The sequence below is a fragment of the Chionomys nivalis genome, chromosome 4, assembly GCF_950005125.1.
Source record: "Chionomys nivalis chromosome 4, mChiNiv1.1, whole genome shotgun sequence".
Lineage (NCBI taxonomy): Eukaryota > Metazoa > Chordata > Mammalia > Rodentia > Cricetidae > Chionomys > Chionomys nivalis.
The window spans coordinates 81,373,024-81,397,896 of NC_080089.1; the positions used below are offsets into that span (position 1 = coordinate 81,373,024).

General features: G+C 34.6%; 1 protein-coding gene across 2 annotated transcripts in view; it reads right to left on the reverse strand.

Annotated features, from left to right (window-relative positions):
• Window positions 1-24,873, reverse strand: part of Phip (pleckstrin homology domain interacting protein) — a 119,054-nt gene that overhangs the window by 74,812 nt on the left and 19,369 nt on the right. For both annotated transcript variants that reach the window (XM_057766557.1, XM_057766556.1), the window contains exons 7-8: window positions 14,077-14,237; window positions 50-271 (exon numbers count right to left, since the gene is read on the reverse strand). In XM_057766557.1, coding sequence (XP_057622540.1) covers window positions 50-271; window positions 14,077-14,237 — 383 coding nt within the window. The remainder of the gene's footprint in view (window positions 1-49; window positions 272-14,076; window positions 14,238-24,873) is intronic.

Below are 24,873 nucleotides of genomic sequence, written 5' to 3' on the forward strand. Positions count from 1 at the left end.
AAATTTAAATTTTAACAAAAAAAGGTTTAAAAGAGTTTAAAATAATTACCTGTAGTGATGTAATGGATGCACTGTGTCCCTGAAGAACAGCCAACGGTGCACAAGTCCGAAGACACCAGACACGGATCATTTTATCACAACTTCCAGCTGCTATCATAGTATTCTCATAGTTAACAGCCATGTCTGATATTTCAGCAGCATGTCCTCTTAAAGTAGCTAGCAATCTTCCATCGTCTGTGGCCCAGATTTTCACAAGACAATCATCAGAACCCTTGAAATTAGAATAGACACATTGATAGAAATAATCCTATAAATAATAATTCAACTTATAATAGAAAAAAAATGAGTTATGTCCATATATCAACAACTGCATTTTAGGGACTGAAAATCAGAAAATCTTAAGTACTATTCTTCTTCCCAAATTCCTTTTCTATTAAATCATTCAATAATTAAAATCTGTGTAAACATAAGCAATAAGAGAAGACATAGGCATAGGCAATAACTGTCATGCATCAATGGTTCCCCACCCACCATTTACAACTACCTGGTCCACCTCCAATCTTACAAAAGAATTTGAATTTCTACAGTAATAAGAAAGACCTAATTGTAAAACAAATATATTATACACTGGTTCCTAATATCATATATGCCATTTTGCTATACAAAATTAAAAGATGGTAATTTGGGAAACCTTCTAGAAAGTCAAAGTGTAACAAACAAGTTTACTATCACTGATCTTCAGCTAAAATTATATGACATCGGCTAAAATCATTGTTCAGAAAAAAGGTTTGGCTTTATGAAGCCAATAACCACATAAATTACTTATTTAGCTTAAAGTAAGTAAGAAATTTTTAAAGAAATTGTTCCTAGAAAATTCTTTATCTAGTAATAAATATTATAATTTCACAATCCAAAACAGAGATAAGAACTTCTGGGTTCTACTTTTATCTTTTAACATGAAAATCTCAAACATCTAAAACATTATAAACCATGTCATTAATCCTCATATAATGATCCTAGAAATTTAAAACTTATCAGTATTTCTGCTACATTTTCTATACTTTAAGTTAAAATTGAAAATTACTGAATATTTGGCAGGATCTAGGTTTACTATGGTTTCATGTAACCATTCTTCTAAGAACTTCTAGTCTAATGCAAATTAAAAAGCGACAACAAAAAGCCCAGACCTTTAGACCAGAAGAGAACCTACAAAAGCAAAAAACAAGTTTTCTGCTTCATACTAATAAATACAGATATAAAATGTACACAGTAGTGGAAGTTAGAAGATGCATATTAATTCAAACTCTGCCAACACACCCTAAAATATTGTCCACTTAAATACCAACTAAAAACTAGCTACAGTTGAGTCCTGAGGCAAACTAGAAAAGTTACCAAGTAGCAAGTAGTCTGCACACTAATTTACAGTATGAAGCAATGATGTGAAAAATGAAGAAATATGATGATCTATAATGGGCATCAAGCAGGGGAGTATCAGGACTAGATATATTTTTCAAAGGGTATTTTGTCATCATTGTAAATAAGGCTAGAAAACAGGAAATGAGTTCAAAGTTGGTAATCAGTTAAAAGTAAAATGAATAACTTGTTACTAGAATGGTAAACAGTAAAAAGTAAAATAAGTTACTAGAGCAGAAGAGAAAGATTACAAAAAAGTCCATCTGCGCACCTGTGGTAAGGAAGTAAGAACAACAGTCTTTGACATCCAAAAACATGTCTATCTTGCTGTCTAGCACAAGTACTTGTTAAATACAAAAAGGCTTTATAACACTCATTTGATTAAGTTCTCTTAATTCCATAAATTGAGTCAACCCATTCACTCCACTCTAGCTTCAGTTCCAAAACAGAAAGCAAAGCAATGTCACCACTTTCCATTACCGCTTTCAATAAACAAGTGCATTCACAACAAACACATGTATGCAAAACATGCACAGTTCCTTTCCATAAACAAGATGTAGCAACTCATTACAAGGCATTCGCCAACTGCATTAGCTCTTGTTAAGTAATACAGAGATGACTTAAAGTACATGGGAAAAGAAATCAAGGTTGTGAACAAATTATATACAATTTTATATAAGCAACTTGAACAAACCATGGAGCCTGGCCATCCACAAAGGACCTGGGGCTTGGAATCTACTCCTTCAAAATATCGAGACAACTGACTGAATTTAGTTCCGACTTGTATTTATCACAAAAACAGAATTTTGTTCCATTTAGAAAACGAGAAAATACAAGCAACTGAAAAATCCAAGGTGTGCCTATCAATAGTTACAGGTAGTAAATACAGACAAGAGTTACTCCTGGATGAATGGCTTGCTCTCTTGTCTCCAGTAACCACCTAGTCCTCACAACGCCCCGAGGATGGCAGGCTTAGAGCTTTATCACCTTGAGGAAATTAAGGCATCTTTCCCAGTGTAGAAGACAGCAGACCTCAGTTCTCTGATCCATCAAACCGTACTGCCTAAATTCTTCCACTAGCTGACCCCACAACAAAGAAGGTAAGGAAAATGTCACTCTCTATAATGGACAGGAGAATCTCCACTAGTGAAAATACACAACAAGAAAACAAAGAGCTGGGTGAGATGGTGAGTGCCTGTAATCCCAGGACCTGAAACTCAGAAGCAGGAGGATCAGAAGTTCAGGCCAACCTGGACTCATAAGACCAAGACTGGCAGATAAAGGAATGGGGAGGGGCGGGGAGGACGAGTATGAGCGGCAGGGCTGACGTCCACGTGACTGAAAATGGGAAGCTATACTGAATGAACAACCCATGACTATCCCTTCTCCATGCAAACCTGCTATGGGACAAGCCCCTCACTGGACAATGAGGAGACAATGGAATAAAACAACTAAGCAAGCGGGCTCTGCCCTGGGAGCTTATGGTGCCTTCAGAATCACCAATCTGAACTGCAGCTTTGAGAAGAGCTATGAAGAACTGTGAGCTGCTACCAGAGCCGGCTAACCTGGCAACAGTGTGCTGTGTTACAGAGTAGAGACCTCACTTGCTGGGCAGTGAAGGAATACTCCACTAAGGAAGTCAAAGCTAAGTCCTAAAAGATAATGAGGGGAGGGAAACATCAATGGAGACCTTCTGGTCACAAGTGAATTCATGCTGTCACAAGTACAATACTCTGAGTGATTCCAACATAGACTACTTAGTTTATTTTTGTGGTTCCAACAATTAAAACATCACTTAATATAAAAAATAGAATTTTATGCTAACATGCATATAACACAAGATAAAAGCAAAAACATGTATAACTCTGCTTCCAAATATTGGTATGATTCACTTTGTTCTTATGAATCTGTAAGAGTTTGCTTTACACCCCATTAAAACTATTTCCTGTTAACAAACTATGAACATGTTTAGCTTTCTGATAAAAATGTCAGCTTTAACAAAAATAACGGCAACTTGGGCTCCTCCAACCACGTCTCACAGATCAAACCCTAAGAAGTCCAATTGTATTCCTAGCTTATTACTAATAATTTTATCAACTTAATACTACTATTCTTTCCTATTCAAACAAGTACCAATAATAGAACTAATGTATACTTCCCCTTACATATTTAATATTCTAAGTAATCTTTCTTTTCTCCAATCAAATAACAGAAGAGAACTTTTAATCACCTACTTTAGGAAATCTCTACTATACTACTCAGGGACCTATCCCTGCTCCTATATAAATCTTAATAGAATTTCAAACAGAACACTAAGTATTCCTAAGCAGATTCTACCTCATGCTTTATTACTTCTGATCAATAATTTCTTTAAGGAAATTTGAAAAAAAAAATCAACTAGGATCTTTTCAAATGACCATAAAAACAGAAAACAACCAGCAAGGAACACAGACTATTGAGAAAACATTTAACAAGCATGGGTGTAGCCTATATGCATGTTTATATACCCTATTTATGCAGGGTCAGTAGAAGTTAGAAATGAGCATACTGCTTCCTGGAACTGGAGTTACCATGTGGATGTTGGAAACCAAACCCAGATCATCTGGAAGCTCAACCAATGCTTTTAACCACTGAATCATCTCTCCAGCTCTGAGAAAACATTTTTTAAAAAAACAATAAACTATGTGGACGGATACACTTGTGATTTGTGTAATCTCAACATGTGAAAAACAGAAGATGAGCTCACGGTCATCCCTGGCTACATACTAAGTTTGAAGCCAGCTCAGACTACATGAAACTCTATCTGGAAAAAAACAAAAACAAAGCATGGTAGGCTGGAGAGATGGCTCAGCACTTAAGAGCACTTGCTACTCTTGTAGAGGAGCAGGTCCATATGGTGGCTCATACTGTCTCTAATTCAAGTTCTAAGGACTATGACACCTTCTGACACACCTGGACACATACATACAAGCAAGCAGAAACACTGATACGCTGTAAAAAAAAAAAATCACAGACCAAAATGAAAGCATAGATACATAAATGCACTATAAATGTATTCTATTTATTTACTGTTGCTCACCAGGGATTAAACCCAGTGCAAGAAAAGTGCATCACTGCTGAGGTACAGCTTCAATACCTTACACATGTGTTTTTACATAACTGTGAAAGGTAAGTTGAAAATTGACTAAAAATTATTCTTTAAACAGATCAAACTGTTGATCAGAATTTAAACAAGTTTTCTTTTCTTAAGCCTAAATGCAGCACCAAATGACACAATAAATCAAAGAGTAAGACATCAGACTCTAACAAGAGGAAAATGTTAAAATCATATTAGGTATTAAACAAGAACAATGTTATATAAATGTTGAAAAGTTTCAGTATCAACAAGGCATATATATTTAAGATATATGTAGGAAAGATACATGCATGTGAAGGAGAATCAGAACAAGAAAAACTAGACTCTATTCTCAAGAGTCTAAAGCCCTATCCTCACAGCCAACTCAAATAATGGTTTTGATGAGATAGTAAGTAATTCCTCTAGTGGGTAGAAATCTAATGTTTCACTCAATGTGATGGGCAGCAACTGTGTATCATCTTGAGGGAGAGACTATCACTAAAAACAATGTTATATAAATGTTGAAAAGTTTCAGTATCAACAAGGCATATATATTTAAGATATATGTAGGAAAGATACATGCATGTGAAGGAGAATCAGAACAAGAAAAACTAGACTCTATTCTCAAGAGTCTAAAGCCCTATCCTCACAGCCAACTCAAATAATGGTTTTGATGAGATAGTAAGTAATTCCTCTAGTGGGTAGAAATCTAATGTTTCACTCAATGTGATGGGCAGCAACTGTGTATCATCTTGAGGGAGAGACTATCACTAAAAACTAAGCTACAGTAAGTAAGAGCTTGAGATCAGGTTTGGGAAGTCACAATTTGGCCTACTTCAGCCACTGAGTGAGGAAAGGTTCAGGAAAGCTATTGTGAAGATCAGGTGGCAGGAGCCTAGATGAAGGACAGGAGGTACCTCATCAAAGATATCCTGCCCTCAGTGGCTAACAACAGATCTCACCAACCGAGAAAACTCTAGACCTTGAGAGATTCAACCTCTGCAACCATGCTACTGAGGACAACAAGCAGATTGACCTTTGCAGCCATGCATCTATACCTAACTGTTACAGAGCAAAAATACTGCATGAAGATGAATAACACTCAGGAGTTCTTTGAAAAGCATGAGGACAGATCTGCCTCAGGGCCTGGTCCCTTTCCGCAGTCCTGATAGGCTTGGAAAATATATCTGCCAGATAAAACAATAGCCACACCAGCAGTGATGATCTGGGGAATGTGCGGAGGGTGAGAGAACCAGGTCAGTCTTTAAGACTGCAAAGCTCAGTGTTGTCAGAAAATGTCCCTGGTAGGTAAAGAAGGAGAGCTACCAAGATAAAGACAGTAAGGTAGACATTAGATAGCTATCTAATACAGATACAGCACCAGTCCAAACCATAGGAAATACAAGAGTCTACTAGCTCAATTGACACTCTCAACCTTCATATTAGATAACTGGCCATCTCAAATCAGAGAACCCAAGAAGAACCTGCTCAAAAAAAACAACAACAACCAAAAAAAACCAATCTCTTACTACCCTGACCAGGTTCGCCTAGAGCTCACAGAAAGATCCATCTGGCCCTGACTCCTGAGTGCTGGGATTAAAGATGTGTGACATCAAGCACAGCCGCATCTTTTTTTCTGGTTAAAAAAGAAGTGTACTTATTACACTTTTAGATGTATTTCTGTTTCATAGTGTTTTAAAATATTTTGAAAAGCTTTTGTTTTAGTTCCTCTTCATATACCACCTGATTTTACTTATACTATTTTCATTACTGAGTAGTATTTTTTCTTTTCAGTCTATTATTGGGAACTGTTTTGTTTCATTTTAACTTAAAAAAATATACAATCTGTTGGTGTGGGAGGTCCTTCTGTCTACGTGTTGCTTTTATTGGTTAATGAATAAACTGGCTTGGCCTATAGCATAACATGGGAGGAGAAAGGCGAGTTAGAGAAGCCGTGCAGCCCCTGGAGACAGACACTGGGAACTCTACCAGGTAAACCACAGGCACGTGGCAATATACAGATTACTAGAAATGGGTTAAATTAATATGTAAGAATTAGCCAATAAGAAGGTAGAGCTAATGAACCAAGCAGTTATTTAATTAATACAGTTTCTGTGTGATTATTTCGGTGGGAACCAACAAGCGGCCCATTCCTTACTACAATCTCTTGTTTCTCCCCAAAACATTCTTCTACCCTTGCTATTATCCTTTCCTTTTTTTATATTTAACTTTACTCTCCCCCTATTTCTCTATAGGACTCCTTCCTTTACTTCTAAATAAAAGGTAGGGGAAGTAATAGGTAATAGATATTTGGGAAATGAAAGCAATGAAGGGACTATACAGGAATATGTTTCCAAGTAAGGGAGCAAGCCAAATGACAGGAACATGGGTAAGGATAGCAGAGGAGGGTGACAAATTAGAACATGATACATATTCATGAAAATGTCATACTGAAACTCGTTACTTTCATACTAAGAAATTTTAAAAGAAAATGAATTTAAAATATGTATAAAAGAGTACTGAGAACAATTTTTAAAGCAAATCAGAAAAAATTGTCTAACCAACCTCAACAAACACAAATAATAGAAACAAGCACATGAATATTATTTCCTGAAAAAGAAAAAGGAACAAAATTCCAACAGTGAAAAAGACCTAATACTTTTAGATAGCATTTAGGTATATTTAGGTAGTACAAACATCTTGACTAGCGTTGTCTTTATTTTGTTTTTTATTGTCTTTCTTCAGTAAAGTCCCAATGTTCAGTAGAAATTGGTAGCCATCAGTTACAGAACATTATACCAGATACTGGCATCTAATCTGGAAAAGCTTAATCTATGGAAAATCGGAGAGGGTGTTAAGAGCAAGGATGTAACCTACTTAAATTCTTACTAGACAATTTCAATTGACAGACCCTGTTTCTGAATAGTCCAGAGAAACAATAGAAGGTCAAGGTTAGAGAGAAGTTAGTTATTAGTTTACACATGACAACAACAGCAGATATAACTGCACAGAGGTGCCACTTACTGTACATAATTACAGGGAATTCGATAAAAAAAATCAGACTAGCTACAAAACTGAACCGTTATTTTGGAGGTCACTTTAAGTCCAGTTATAATGTTATATAGTGTTAATCACAAAACACTATGGACAAGAAATAAGTAGCTATTTTACTTAATAATATAATTACCTTGAAAAGTGCTCACTGCCATGTTTCTAGTTGTCTATGGTCACTAAACCTAGTATAAACTGAAATATGGTATAAAAAAATTTATGCAGTCTTTAGCTTACCTAACCTTTAAAAAGAGACCAAATATAATGGATTTTTAATTATTATTTCAAGATATCTTGTCAATGAAGAATGGAGGCAAAGAAGTTAAAATATATTTTCATTCTGAAAATACAATAGAGTACAAAGGCTTGATAAAAAACTAGGATATAAACAAAATTTGGCTTAATGTAACTATAAGTTCACTGATTCTAGTGCTAAAATTGAAAAGACCACACATTATTGTACTAAAGAAAGGTGCCTTTAAGACAGGCCTTTATGCTGGAATTACTGCTTTTTATCTAATTCTTTTAAATATTATATAGAAGTAATGGTAATAATAATTGCTTCCTTTTATCTAAAAACGTTTAAAATTTTATGAATCCGCATAAATGGCCATACTTAAAAAAATAATAATGATGATGATGATGATTGATGTTGAGTAACAAAGCCCATGATAGGGAAAGCTACAAGTATTCTTTTGCATACAAGTCTAGGCAACACATACCCGAGGAGTCATATGGCTTTGTTCTTTTGAGGAAGGAAACTGCTACAGGTCTGACATGGCTTCTATTTTGTAATGCAGTAGAGTTTCTGATTTTCCTCAAACTTCAGAAAACAAATGCTGTATATTCTACATAAAAATTTCACTAAGCTTTAACACAAAGCTACAAACCACATAAATCTAATGTAGAAAACAAAACACAGTCAAAAATCTATATTCACAAATTTTATTTTCTTGAAGCAAGTTTCAATGTAATTAAGGTAGTTACTTGTTATTTATTAAAAAGGAAAGCTTTTAGAACTTTATAGTTATTTTTCATATGGCTTATTCAGTAAATACTCTTGCCTAGTAAGTAAACAATCTTTTCCAAAGTCCATTACAGTTGCGGTTATAAAACAAAGAGCTAGAGAATTAGAAGTGGCAAGTATAGGAGCTGGGGAGATGACTTGGGGTTAAGAGTGCTTCCTGAGTTCAGATCCCAGGATCCACTAAGTGTTCTGCAAGTGCCCTTAACTCCAGCTTCAAAGGGGATTGACAACAAGAACACGGAACTTGCTGGATTCCAGCCTATCAGAGAAAGTAAGAGGCCCAGGTTCAGAGAGAGATGACCTCCACTTAAAAGAATAGGCTAAGAGTAGTAGAGGATACCAACAGTCTCTTGCTTCTGTACATGAGCACTCGAACATACATGTACACATATACTCACATCACACATACAAATAAATTTTTTACGAGAAAAAGGAAGTGAAATATTAAATGAAAATATCCCATATAATAGAGAAGTGATAAAGTTCATGTTTATACAGGTAGAAAATTATATACATTTGGAAACAGAGCAATTTTTCTCAGTTGACCTTAAAATTAAAACATAAACCTGTAAATCTTTCCCTTACTTTAAAAGGGGAAAAAAAATCACAGTTACTTAGAGAAAGAGAGACAAAGACAGAGAGACAGACTTTTTCTGAACTCTTTTAAGAGTAGGTTGCAGACCTGATACACCATTTCCTCCTTAGACTGGACAATCTCTGAAATAAGGAAGCTAGCTAATATAAATACTATCTTTATTATTTATAAATAATTGTTGTAAAAAGAGCAGCAGGGCTGCGTCCCAGGCACCCGACCGCCCGCATGGCTAGCTTTATGCCCCGAAATAATTACACGGAAACTGTATTCTTTTAATCACTGCCTGGCCCATTAGTTCCAGCCTCTTATTGGCTAGCTCTTACATATTGATCTAACCCATTTCTAATATTCTGTGTAGTACCATGAGCTGGCTTACCAGGAAAGATCTTAACCTGCGTCTGTCTGGAGTGGGAGAATCATGGCGACTCCTGACTCGGCTTCTTTCTCCCAGCATTCTGTTCTGTTTACTCCACCCACCTAAGGCTGGCCTATAAATGGGCCAAGGCAGTTTCTTTATTAAATGAAATTAACTCCTCCATCAAATAATACTATCTTTAATATGCAGGATCCATTCAGCCTGTCAGCCCTGCTCATAGTATACTGTTTTCTTCTTTTGCACTGGACTTCATACACACATTACACTTAAATGTCATATTTCTTCAGGCTCCCCTACCTGTAATTCCTTCTTATTTATGTCCTCAGAAGTTTATAACATGGTCTGTACAATGTCTCAGAACCCAGTTCTAGAGTTCTTAGACCCAGAGACTAAGAGAGTCAGTGTCTAGTAAAAAGCTCTATATCTACTTCCTAAGTGGCAACTTGTAACAGACATTGCCAAGGAAACCAGCCAACACATGAAGTCACGACCTAACCATGAACAAAAGGTGTATCTTTTAATAGGGATTTGGTTTTAAGATACTTTTGAAATGGCAGTTTGGGGGTGGGGACCACAAACATTTAGATCAAGGCAATAATTAACAACTTTGGCAAACTCATAGGATACCTTCAGTCTTATTTTGCCTTATTCTTGTGTCTTTCATGAAAACCTCACCTCTTGGCTTCTATGACACCCTTCTCTGCCTACCTACTATCTACCCCCAGAATCAGAAGCAACAGCCCATGCCAATTATTATGTCTCCTGTCAGTTTTAGAAGTTGAAGATTAAGCTTTCTTCAGTTGTAATGTTGTTTTTCATATAAATGATTTTTCAGCTGAATCTTGTAGGCTTGATCTCATTCTTGTTCCCACTACTGTTAAGAATGTGTACTTGACTTCCCACATAGGCCTCTCAGACACAAGAGCAGCATGTCCTACTTAGCAGACATTTCTGCTTAAAAGCCTGACACAGTAAATGAAATGACTTCCTATTAAACAAGTTAAATACATATTCTCTCATACCTGCCCTCGTGCACACACACACGTATGCCAGTCTTTTAAATCTTATAAATCTTATTTTCAATGTGCTAATCTTATTCTTATTTCCCTGTAACTGTTCAAGCTCTGCTTTGTTTTATGGATCACTGCCAGAACCTTTTCAGTTTACACCACCCCAACATCACTATTGCTTTAATCCATATATCATAACAGGATCCATAAACAGAAGCATACATCAACAATCCCAGCATTTTGGCTGAACATGAAGCAGAAAGATGGTGAATTTCGGACCAGCCTGATTTCTGTAGGAGTTCTTAAGAACTCTATCTTAACTCCTACAGAAATGCAATATATACTTTAAATTAAATCACCTGTTCTCTCTTGCATTCAGAAAACTTACTCTTTAGCAGGTCATACAGGAACCTGGTGCGTTTGTTCCATCAGCATTACTAGTTCATGCTCAATGATAAGCCATTATCAATTCTGTGCTATATCTAATATTGCAAAATTATATATTATAGTTTCTCAGAGTGTGTAAATGCCTTTCTCTAACTCTGTAATATCCAGTCAATTCAGCTAAAGTGTTACTTCTCCAGAAAATTACCTTACCATTTTCTACAGTAAAGTTGAATCAAGGACCTAATCAAATACATTATATCAGAAAGTTTGTATCATATGGTATCATTACTGTCCATTTACTATTTGTAAACAGGTGTCTTCAAATTTTATACCTCCAATACTTAGAATCGTGATTGGTTAAAAAAAAAAAAAAAAAAAAAAAAGACTCAAATTCATTAAATACATCAACCCATATTCTTTATTATAACCTCTTAGTAAATGTAGTATTTTACATTCCTTTGCCTTAATCTCAATAAAAAAAAATACATTTTACATTTTTCAAAAGGGGTACGTGAGATCTGTGTCCACCCCCTCCCCCCCGACACTATATGTGCCTGGCTGGTCTGAACTCTCTACATACAGCCAGACCTGACCCTGCCTCCTCTGGAATACTGAGATTAAAGGCATGCATCACTGCACCAAGCTGTGATCACTGTCTTTTATATGCTCAATGAACTTCTGTATTATTGAATAAGTCCTGAGAATTCATCAACTCTGTTTTCCTTTTATAAACATAATTTCAGGCAGTGATTCTGAAACCAAGTAAAAAGATTACAAAATTAAGAATTAGAAAGTAAATTTTAACTTGTATATTAACTCACAATTATGCTACCTCCTTCCTTTTAAAAAATATTCTAAGACAACATTAATGACTAAAGTAAGTTAGCACAAATAATAATAGTTTCCTAAAAGAAAATTTCACTTACCAATTACAAGGATTTCCTGTAGAACTTTTCATAGCATTTATGAACAAGAGATTAGCTGCAGGTTGGAACATAGCTCAGTGGCCTAATCACTGAGTTCAAACTCTAACATCACACAAGCATTTAAGACAGTAAAAATAGATAATGTTTGCTTAAGTCTGTCTAGAAATTAACAGCAATAACTAAAGCTTAATGGTTTTTATCTGTACCCTTTGACAAGTACTAATAATATGCAGTGTTTCACTTACTACCACAAAAATTCCATTATGTTGCTGCTACTGTTATCCATTCCCCTCTTTTTCTTAAGAGGTGGAAGGGCTGTGACTAGAGCACTCTGATAGCAAACCTGATGCTTTTAATGACAGGATTAAACCTGCCTATAGCTGGGCCTTTGTAGAAGACTCAAGAGAAATAGTCCCTTGGTAAAGCCTTCAATATATCTGAACTAGCAACTTAGAAATAAAACTGAAAGTTTTAGAATACCCAATGTACTAAAAGAAAATACTGATTAGCCCTTTACCGAATTGTTATTTCAATAAATTATGGCAATGTATTAAGACCTCAATTTTCTATTCGTCATGAAGTATTGTCACAAGCTTTACCTAGCCCTCTTCAGTTTTCAAGACCGAACTGTAAAGTTCCAGTCAGCTCATTATGGTGAATGCTTAGGAAGTTGAATGAGAAAATACCCATTATCATTTTGACTTTGCAAGGTAAATACGTGTAGTTATAAATGTGGCCTGTTACCCACCCATTGAAGTAATAATACAAAGCTAAGAGTAAATTGAAAAAACAGGACTCACCACTAAAAAGATGGCTCAGAGGTCAAGAGCATATACTGAAAAACCCTGTTAGTTCCTATCACCCATATAAAGCTGCTTATACCTGCCTCTAATTCTAGTTCCAGAAGATCTGACACATGGCCTCTGCAGGCACCTGCACATAAACTAATGTGAGTGAGCGAGCACACGAGCAGGCACACACACACACATGCACACACAGGATAAACTTTAAAAAACAAAAAACAGAAAAAAAAAAAAAAACAGGTTCTATTAGCATTTTACTCCAAGGTACTATTTCAGAATATATAACTACAAATCACCATATGAATGAAAACTGAGAGCTAGCACAACTAATAAATTATATCTCATTCTTTAAAATATCTTTCAAGTCTAGGTAAGATCATATAAACATTAATGTTACTTTTCTTCCCTTTTGTGTATGCCTTCAACTAAAGAAACAAACAGAAAAGTTTCTTCTTCCCCAAATTAAATGCCCTGAGATGTACATTTTCTTAAAAGGCCAGATAAATAATTTCAACTCTGCAGGCCATATAATCCTGTAAGAAACCATGTAAAAAGTGATTGTGTTCAACAGTGACTACATGCAGTATATAAGCAACTGTTTATTTATTTTTATAAAAACAAACTATTTATAAGAACAAGTGGTAGGCTAGATTGAGCCAAAGGTAGTTAATCTGACTATCTCTTGGTTCAAATTACTCTAACATGCTGTACTGAAAATTTTATTAAGCTTAGAAAATAGGAACAAATACATTATTTCATTGTTTCCTTCAAATCATTCCAAGAGATTATGCATCAAATTCCTATCAAATCAGATAATTCATGCTTCCCAAATAATTTTTCTCCCTCAAAGCAGAAATGCTCCCCACAGCACACTAGAAGGAACGGAACAAATGACTCCCAGTGCCTCTTTAGAATCATGGCTATTAGAGAATCAGGTGTGAGGAATCAAAATCCCAAGCAGAGTATCTGATATACTCAGAATTCCTATCACCATTTAAAGAGAACGTTCTCAGGTTAGCAAGTGGTTCTCTGCAGATTAATACTTTCCTACAATCTCCCAGGGTCTTAAAAATATGACATAACCTTTTATAAAAGCCCCACCATCAGCCTATGTGATGAATATTGAGAAATACATAAGTGAACCACATATGTGTAACTGTGATTATACTTTAGGCACTTCTGAACTTGGAAAAAGTTTGAATTTAAATAAAAACGTCTTAGAGCTTCTTAGAGCATGCTTTTAAAAATTACCCAAATTTCCAGATTCCCATTAAAAGAGAAAAAAAATCAAAATTTTTACTTCAAGTTCTCATTTAGGCAATGTTTCTTCAATTTTATCTATCAGAAAAGATAAGACTTTAAAGGTGACTTACAGTAAATATCCGCCTGCCAGTTCGATCAAAAGTTACACAGTACACCGATGATAAGTGTCCAAGAATTCGTTTATGCATCTTCATATGCTGATATACTGCAGTTGGAACAAGTCGCTCAAGTCTGTATTTCCCATTCAGCTTCCTTGAAAACAGAGTATCCGCTACCAAGAAAACGGGGAATATAAATGTACTCCAGAAAGAAAGAAACTGCGTTTCTTAAATTCAGATTTCTAGAAGTCATTTCATTTATTAAATGTTGATTTTCAAAAAATGCTTTCTATATGGCTCTTAGTTTAAAGTCCTCAAGTAAACGATAAAAACAATATAGTTGCTCTTTATTCTGATCTTATAAAAAACCAAATAAAGTCAAATGACTATATCCAAAGTCACAATATAAGACACAAAGCTAGGAATAAAACTCAACTTTTTACTCTTTGGCCAGAATTCTTTCAAAAGAAAGAATTCTATATGTGTGTGTGCAATACAACACACACACACACACCTTTTAAAGCTATGAAGTAAGGTTACTATACAAAGGCAGTTAAATCTGGACTCCAGTGATTTTTACTCCTCAATGAATAAGACTCAAATATTCTGTCTCCCAGAATGATTTAGAACAAACCTTTCCATGAGTGAAAACAGAGGTCACTTGGGGATCTTGACTTCAAGAGCTGACTGAGGCTGATCTTCTGTCTTCTACACTGACTCCAAAACAAAAATCTAACCTAATAACTACTGTATTTACTTCCTATACATAACTTAAGTACAGAGAAGGTATACCAAATAAATCTAGGCTAATTTTTATTTTTAACAGAAAGCAGCTGATTTCCCCCAAAGCACATGCCAGCTATATTGGCTAGTTATCACTTCAGTTTATCACTTGCACTTAAGCAGAAAATTTCTTAAAAGCAGTATGTGTCATTTATGTATACACACATACTATATATATTCTCACACAACTAAGAGTCTAGCAATTATACCCTACAGCTTATGAAACAAAGGTATCTCAGGTATATTGTAAAGAATCTTGGTAGTTTTTCCACATACAATTTTGGCTCACACATTTGTGTGAGTCCTGCTGAAACGCTAACAAAACTGCATGCCTCACGGGTTTTAAAGTAACACTATTTCAAAGGAAAATTAAATTGTGCTTAATATTCTATCAGTATAAAATAATATATTTGAATACAACAAATGCCTGTTAGCCTACAAATGTTATTCAATAATCTAACACCTGAAAACATTTACAAGTCATCTGAGAGCTGTGAATTAACTTAGTTAAGTTTAAACAGGTTATACAGTAATTTATAGTTACAGAACGGTCAGTAGTTTCCATGATGGTTTAGTCTCTGACATGTATTCCTTATACACAGAAATAACCTGGTATTAAACCATATAATGCTTGGCTCCAATTTTATTTTGTGGACACAAACCAGTTATCAACTATCCTTCAGAAGCAAAATAAAACCATATTATTCAAATACCACAGACCACTGACATGTCAGACTCACCTGATTGTACCCCAAGAAAATAACCGTGACATGCAACCCCAATGATGACAGTTTTATCAAGATGTACTTTAATTCCTTCTATCCAAAACTTACAAAATGCTTAGAACCTCAAACTATATAAGAATATTTAACACTGTTCAGGTATAAAGATACAACTGTTAAAGACAATTAAAATATCAAAACTACTATTTCACAATGACTAGCAATAGTATGTATCAAAATTTTTAGTTGTAACTTTTTAAAAACTCAAAGTTGATAATAATTATTGATAAAATATTTTATACATGAAAAAGTGTTAGTGCCTAAAAATGGGGCTTTAGTCAATTTTCAAGATAACTATAATTAAATATGAGTCAACTGGAAAAAATAAAAACCCACATGACTGAAACAGTGAAGTCTGCAAAAAAAATTCTAGAAACACAAGAAACTATCTTTAACCACACTTAGTGACAGTTAACAAGTAATTACACAAGAAACTATCTTTAACTACACTTAGTGACAGTTAACAAGTAATTAATTAGTTAGCATTCTATCCTGTAGTAGAAAACATACTTTCAAGTAAGTTATGACCCTAGCAACAGCACTAAAGATGTGACATGGTATGGAAATAATTTATAGAGATATCAGGTAATTGAGTCGGTGATTCAAACAGTGTAACTATAAGAATTAAAGAGGAAAGAACATTAAAATACAATTGTGGTCAAATTTGGAAAAAGACAACTGTATCAAAGTAGGTTACTTTTACAAATTAAAAGATAATTTAGGACTCAATGACTTCACTTTTTCTTTTATTATACCATTACTATAACATCTATCTATCCTTCTAGATCTATTTCACTGAAAAATAAAAATTATCTTGTATTTCATTCACAAGCAAATGCAGACCCTTTTAAACAAAAAGGAATATAGGTGAATCTTGGTTAATAAGATATATAACGTTGTTTAATGTAACTTAGTTTCATGGGGGGAAAGTAAATGGCAATTATTAATATTCTAATAATAGGCTAATTATATTGAGTAAAAAAGAAATGTCTCAAATTACAAAAATTTTAAAATCTCACTAGAATACAATATCAATGTTTTAAATGAACATGGCTAAACAGATGTAATGGGATAAAAAGCAATTGTTCCTTTATGAGGTTACTTATAGTTCTAATTTTAAGTGGAAATATAAGTTTGGTCAAAAAGTATGTTTATCTTCCTAATTATGAAGAAATGAAATATTTCTAAATTCTACCAAATAACACTAAATCATTCCCCCTTGGGAATTCTTTCTTATCATCCCAAGACAAAAAGATATCCCTCTTGGCAGACTAGTGAATTTCAAATGTTTCCCAACTTCACGTCTCATGCTTACCACACCTTTTCTATTCAAACCTACAGTATTTTCACTTCCTTTAATACGAACCTACCTAGGTTGTACATAAACTTGTCTCATATGATGGTTACTATTAACTGTCAACATGACAAGAAGGAAGAAGGTCTCCAGGGTACACATCTAAGGGACTGTCCATAGTAAGGCTAACCTCTGAGAATGTCTGAGACTGTCTTGATCAATTAATGTGTGGAAACACATCGTAATTGTGGGTGGAATCATTTCCTGACTATATAAAATTGCGAGGGAAAGCTGAGCACTGGCATGCGTGAATGAATTCATTGTTCTCAGCTTTAGACTACGAATCCAATATAACTAGCTATTTCCAGTTCCTGATGTCTTGATTTCCCTCCTGATAAAGTACTGTAACCTGTAATTGTGAGCCAAGTAAACCTTTTCCCTGTTAAGCTGATTTTGACAGGGTATTTTACCACATCAACAGGAAACTACCCTAAGAAGTAGTCCACTACCTGCCTGCATTCATTTGTTACTTCTCTCTACTTTGTCAGCTTCAGGTACTAATTACCTGCTTCGTTCTTCCAACACATCAAACATGCTTCTAATTTAGGGTGTTTGCATTAGTTGTACCTTCTGCCTACCATGCCCAGTGGGGGTGGGGGGGTAGGAAGGGGGTGTTTGTTTGTTCTTTTAATGTTTCCTCAAATGTCTGTCACCTTTCTATAAAACCAAAACTAATTTGCCCATTGAAAATCACAATCCACTTCCACCACTGGTAACCCTTGATACCCTTTATGTAGTTATGTATTTACTTAATAAAAAAACTCATTTACAGATAAAATCACATTTGTATATACCATATTTATTTCCTGCCTCTTCCCATAACATACATACAACATAAGTCCATAGATAATATATTTTGTTTGTTTTGTACTTAGTCTAAAACGTGGCTATTTTTAGATCAACATGTATTTGGTGAATTAACAAATAAGTAACATAGTAATAAAATAACTAGGTTTAAGAAAAAAATAAAAACGGAGGGTCTCTGTATCTAATAAATAAAAAGATATTTTCAATCTCCAAACACTGCTTTGTATTTCAACTACTCTGCTAAATAGAAAAGAGCATAACAAAATTATATTTACTCAATTTTCTGAAAATAAATCAGTAATGAAATAAAAATTTTGGCTCTTTTCTGTCTCTCGGAGAGGTAGCTTCCAGCTTCTGTCTCCCCCCCTCCTTCTCTGCTCTTCTCCCCTTCTCCCCTCCCTTTCATAACCACTAAATATCCAACCTCACTCTGAAAAAATAAAAAAAGAAAAATTTTGGAAATTAGCCACTGAAATATCAATTGCTTTGACTCTCATAGGTGAAAAGTCCACATTATACGAAATACTTGTGTATGCAAAATACCTGTGCATGTAAAGTATCAAGCTGTAGTTAAGCACATTAATTTCTGTACCAGAGAGCAAAACTTCGCAAACAAATCACTTTGTTCTTCTAGCTATTTCTCAAGAACTGAATTATTTCTCTAGTCACAATATTGGTGTATAGTCAATTTAGAAAATAAAACATAATGCAAAAGTACAATGCAAAACCCCCACTCAACGTGATTTCATAAATTATACAAGTTTTGTTCAAAAATAGTTACTTTAAAACCTATGCAGTATTTGTATTCAAATCTGACAAAAGAAATGTTAAGCAGGTTACTTTTTTCCTTTTATTGAAAATAGATTATTTTCTCACACAATATATCCTCAGTGCAGTTTCCCCTTCCTCTATTCCTTGCAGTTTCTCCCACTTCTCCCTCCCATCCTTACCCACTTCCTTCCTACCTCTCATTAGAAAAGAACAGGCTAAAAGATAATAATAAAATTTAACAAAATTTAAGAAATAAGATAAATCAAAAACTATCACAATGAAGTTGGACAATACAAAGAAACAGAAGGAAAAGAGACAAAGAGGAAAGGCACAAGAATCAGATGTTCTCTCGTCTACAAATTCAAGAGTCTCATGAAAAAACAAAAAAACTAAACTGAAAGCCATACATTAAAATACACACTGAGGATCTGGTGCAGACCTGTGCATGCTGCTTCAGTCTGCGAGTTCTTACAAGCTTAAGCAAGTTACTCTTTACAAACTTCAGTTCCTCCAGATATGTTATGTAAAATCACTTCCATTTTCTACAACATACTTGGCTTATGTAATGCTGTCCTTTGACACTATCACATTTTATACAATAATTAATAGCAATTTTTCCTTTCTCACTTTCTCCCAGTTCAGTAGTGTTACTGAGAAAACAGTACAATAAATAACTATAAATTTTTGCTTGCATTTCTCATTTAGGCTTTTAATACATCTGCGATAAAGTGAGTTTCTGAGAGTGATCTCCATAGCTTCATATATAAATGGAATAAAGGAGTATGACCTCAGTACAAGATTCCACCCAGTTAAGCTTCTAACTTTGAAAAGGAACTAAAGGAAAGTGTAAGCAGTGAAATGTAATATTTCACTTGTATTTTAATAAATAAAGCTTTCTGAAGATCAGAGAATAAAAGAGCCCCACTGGTCAGCCTTACAGACCAGGCAGTGATAACACACCTTTAATCCCAGAAGCCACACTAGTTGGCATGCCTTTAATCCCAGTGGTGTACACCTTTAATCCCAGCCCTAGAGAGAAATATAAGGCATAAGGAGACAGCTCTCAAGACACAGTTTCATTCTGAGATTCCTGGAGGCAAGATCTCTACTTCTGTTTGAAGTAGAGGTAAGAGCCAGTGGCTGGCTGTTTTTGCTTTTCTGGTCTTCATTAAGTTGAACCCCAATTTCTGTCTCTGGGTTTTTATTAATCATGCTACAGTGAAGGAGACTATCAGTAACAGAAAGAAGGGGAGTTGGGGGGCGGCCTAAGTTCCAGTCTCAACAAGCAGAACTTAGCAGCTTTAGTCATGACCACATTGTTCTGGCTTTAGAGCCAAGGAATCAAGAAAAGGGTTCTAACAATCTCCCACTGTGGCTAAAAAAAAGCTGCTGAGGCCAGGCATGTGGCAGGGGTGTCTGCATGGATGCTCAGACGCCCCTACATCAAGCTGTGAAGGTGGAACCTTGGTTGTGTTGGAGAGCCCAAAACTTGGAGATGCCAGAAGCATGGGATACCTGCTGAGGATATAGCCCAGGTGTGAAACCAGTCCAAGAGACAAGTATGAAGTTAATAAAGCTGAAAACAGTTGGAAATCTGAAGAGCACTTTGCCATCAAACATGAAAATGCAGAATTTGCTGGTTTTCGGTCTTGCTTTGGTACAGTATTTCCTCATTATGCTCTCTTTCCTCTCTTTTGGAATGGTAATGTGTATTCTGTGTCATTATATACTGGAAGTATGGGATTTTTTTTTTTTTTTTTTTTTTTGATTTACAGGGGGATACAGTTAAGAGACAGCCTTGAGTCTCAAAAGAGATTCTGGATGTTTAAAGAGTATTGAAACTATGAAAAATTATGAAGATTTTTGAAGCTGGGCTATTAAATGTATTTTGCATTATGATATAGCAGCAACAAGCATATGGGGGCCAGAAAATGGAATATGGTGGTTTGCATGAGAATGAGCCCCAGAGACTCATTTTAATGCTAAATCACCAGGGATTGAAACTCTTGAAGGGATTAAAAAAATTAGGAGGTGTGGCCTTGGAGGAAGTGCCACTGGGAGTGGGTTTAAAAACCAATGCCAGGCCTAGTGTGCCTCTGTCTCTCTCTGCCTGCAGATGAGGATATAGCTCTCAACTGCTTCTCCAGCACCATGACTGCCTGCATGGCATCATGCTCACCATCAAGATGATAATGGACTAAACCTCTTGGTCACAGTGGCTCTTCACAGCAACAGAACAGTGATTAAGATAACTTTTAAACACTTATACTCCCCTAAATAACTAACCACTGTATATAGCCTTTAAATTTTAATAATTCTCCTTTTTTCTATTTAAACTGTAATTAACAATTATGGCAGGCTAATCTATGCCATTACTAAGCATTTTAGTTTTACAATTAATGGCATTTTAATGTTTCTGGGTATTTTTCATTAGTCTATTTTAAACTATTTCAATCTTGATTAACTAATTTTGAAGAAATTAAGTAAAAATATTGCAAGTCTCAATTTAGAATCATTTGCTCATAAACTGACATCTTTCATTATCAAGTTCTTATAGCTGGTGATTTTAGATAAACTTCAGCAACGTTACCCCAGTTTAATTTATTATACAAGCATTAGTTGTACCAAGTTCACTTAAGGTAGGAAAAAGCATACGTATATGCACATGCACAAGCACACAAACAGCTGTCACAGACAAGCATCTACAATATCTTAGTAACTTTAGTAACTGGTTTTTTTTTGTTTTTTTTTTTTCCTTTTTAAGAGGTGAACCACCACTGCCTGCCTGGTAACTACATTTTCAATGACAGTAAAAAAAAATACATAAATACATATGGCAAAAATCAACAAATAAATACTGAAGCAGGAATACTGTTTCCCTCTCAAATCTTACTTTTTCTCCTTTTGCAAAGTAATGTACAAGCATTCAAGTAAAAAATAAAGGACCCAAGCTCAAAGATCAAAATTAACTATAATTTTTAAAAGCTCTTTAAGATGAATATAACATTTGATATACTACCTAATCTCATATAGGAAAGTTGTTTCCTCATTAACATTAGAACCGGAGGGCCCCGGAACTACAAATTTACAATAGCAAAGCCTGTCTATCAACCTAAAGAATACAAGAAGATACGCTGCTGCAGATTCCAAACCCAGAGAAACAATTTCTGTAAAAGAACAATTAGAAGAGAAGAAAATGAAGAGGCAAAATACAGAAAGCATCTCGGCATATTTGAGCAACCCAAGTCTTTTTTTTTTTTTTAATACAAAATACGAACTCAGATAAGTAACACTGAGGCATTTTCACAGGTTGTTTCAAATAATGTATATTAATTTTATTTTACTATTTTGTTTAATTTAATTCTACGACCATGGTGTACAAACATTCACAAATGAGTGTTTTGAGTTTAACTAAGTAAAATGTTTACATAAGTAGGACTTATAAAAATACACCTAAATGTTTCCTAAATTAAAACAAAAAGAATGAACTGTGAATAATCTGTAACTAGGTTTCATTTTAATCTTAATTATGTCAAAAAAGGCTTTCTGAATATAAATAAGGCTTACAATCAATATCTGTATTAAAGACTTTGGAAATCTATGAAACTAAACTTTAATTAGAACAAAGAGCTAAAAATCCCAAATTATCATGTGTCCCATCTTCAATTTTAGTGAAATAGTTCTGTATCCAAACATTCAGAGAGCAATTCCTCTATGATCCTAAGTTCATGCTAAACAAATACTTGTCCTTACAGAATAATAGTCATTTCAGGATTCCTATCACACAAATATAGTGCATGGTATCAAGTATTTAATATGGCATATTAATTTACTCAAAATGCTATTTCAAAGGACCACAAAAGGCTTCTAATATAAAAGATGTATGACAGTGGCAGTAAAAAAGCCAACAAAACACTAGTTATAAATCTCTAAGGCATGACACTAGAAACTATACATCAAATATGTTGGGAAAAAAAATCACTGAAGAAGAAAGCTATCAACTTCCAGTCATTACAGCTAGAGAGGGTCATGATAGAAGGACTTCAATAGCATAAAAACTAGGCCAAAAAGATGATACAATGGTTAAAGTCACTTGCCCCAAAGCCTTTGGAGTTTGATCCCCAGGAATGAGAGAACTGACGACTACTAGTTGCCCTCTGACCTTCATGGGAGCACTGCAGCACAGATGTACCCATAAACAAAAATAATTGTATTTTTTAAAAGTTAAATATTAGCAGATGAAGTTCAAGAATGCTGAGAAATGTCAATGCAATGTATCTGGAAATAATGGCTCATAATTAGTAACATTTACTGAGTACTATCCTACATTCTAGAAACTACTCAAAGCACTGTGTATATAGTCTTATCTTTACCATAAGATCTATATGCCTCAACAGAAAGAAAACTGGAAGTAAATTGTAATAATCCCAACACCATGGTATCAGTATACTCCATGTTGCTTACATCAATAGTAGGAAAAGACTAAAAGAAAATATACCAAAATAATAGCACATAACCAATTACACTGATTTTTTTCAAAAGCTTTTCTCTATTTTCCAAGCTTTCTCCTATTCTTTCTATAATATCTAAAAAGATTAACTTACACCCAAAGTTTAATAGAATATACTTAAGATTCAAGAAATTTAATCACAAAAAACATTAAAAATAAAGATAAAAGAATATGAAAATATATTATGCTACAGAAATTGCCCACTGCCAATTTTATATGGACTAAAAATGATAGAAAGAATTTACATATTGGTAGGCACAATGGAACACATCTGTAACTCCAGCATAAAGGAGAACAAGGCAGAAAGAGTGCAAGCATAGGACTCCATCAGAAGACAACACCTCAAAAAGCAAAATCAACAACAAAAAAATTTCATCATCTCTCATTCTGATTTGCAAGCCAGAAGATAAGCATAACAGGCCCTCGCTTTGGTTGTTGTGGGATACTCGATCGCACTGTGTGAAAATGCTCACTGTTTTATTCTGATTAGCCTAATAAAGAGCTGAGTGGCCAACAGCTAGGTAGGAGAAGTTAGGCGGGATTTCTGCAGAGAGAGGAACTCAGGAGATAAATCTAGGTGCTGGGGAGATACCAGCAAGACACACAGAGCAAGTTGGGACTTACAGAATGGAGAATAAAAAGCCACGTGGCAGAACTTACACTAATAGAAACAGTTTAAGTTATAATAACTAGCTAGAAACAAGCTTAAGCTAACAGCCAAGTTTTATAATTAATAAGTTTCCATGTCATTATTTGCAGAATGGCAACCCAAAAGAAACTATGACTGCATCTGGTTATAAGTTTGAAATCTCTCACTGAGGGGTTGGCTCAGAAAGTAAAATGTTTGCTAGGCATACATAAGGGTCTGAGTTTGGACCAGGGCACCCACATAAAAGCCAGACATCATTTATGGCATCAGTGCTTGAAGAGGAAAAGACAGTGATATCCAAGAAACTTGATAAGAGATCCTGATTCAAGAACTGAGATGAAGAGCAACAGAGTATGACATGTGATATACTTCTGGCCTCCACATGTGTATGCATGGGTTTGTACCTGCACATACATACATTTACACAAATTCATTGTGCTTTAAAGTAAAAGATAGATCAAAGATAGCTAAGTTCTATTTTATTTAAGATTTAAAAGGGAAAATCTAATGCACTCTAGAAACATGAAAATTATTCTGATACTTTTAATAAAGACATGTGCAGAAAATGACAAACTAAAAATCCCAATTTGAAGGCCAGATAACATATGGAAAATATTTCAACATGATTTGGTTCACTTCTACAGTACCACCTAGAGCAGAGCAAGATAAATTACATAATGAACAGCTCCAACTTCAGCCAAATACAATGATTACAGTATTAAATGGACAATCTCATAATCAGGTTAATAATAATAATTGAGAGGTAATGGAAAATAGAAAGAAATAATCTCTTGGGCAACAGAATAACCATGAAAGCTTTTCTCCTTATTTTACTAATGTAAATAAAAGGATTGGTATAATCCTCACATATTCAGCTTTGGTGTTCAGTTGTTTTATTTAAAAAAAAAAAAAAAGAAAAATAGATTTAGTAAATACTTTAGGAGATGAACAAGGTCCAAAAAGAAGAAGCAAAGCAGGTGAAATTTCAGGCAGGAAGAAATGATAATCCCAGGAATTATGCAAAAAGTTACATAAGCCAAATACATAGGAAATAACATGAAAAAGAAAAGAATGACTATTATTATTCTAGAGATGGTATTTATTCCCCCTTTTCTTTACTAGAAACCAATCTGATGTTACTTCAACTAGAAAA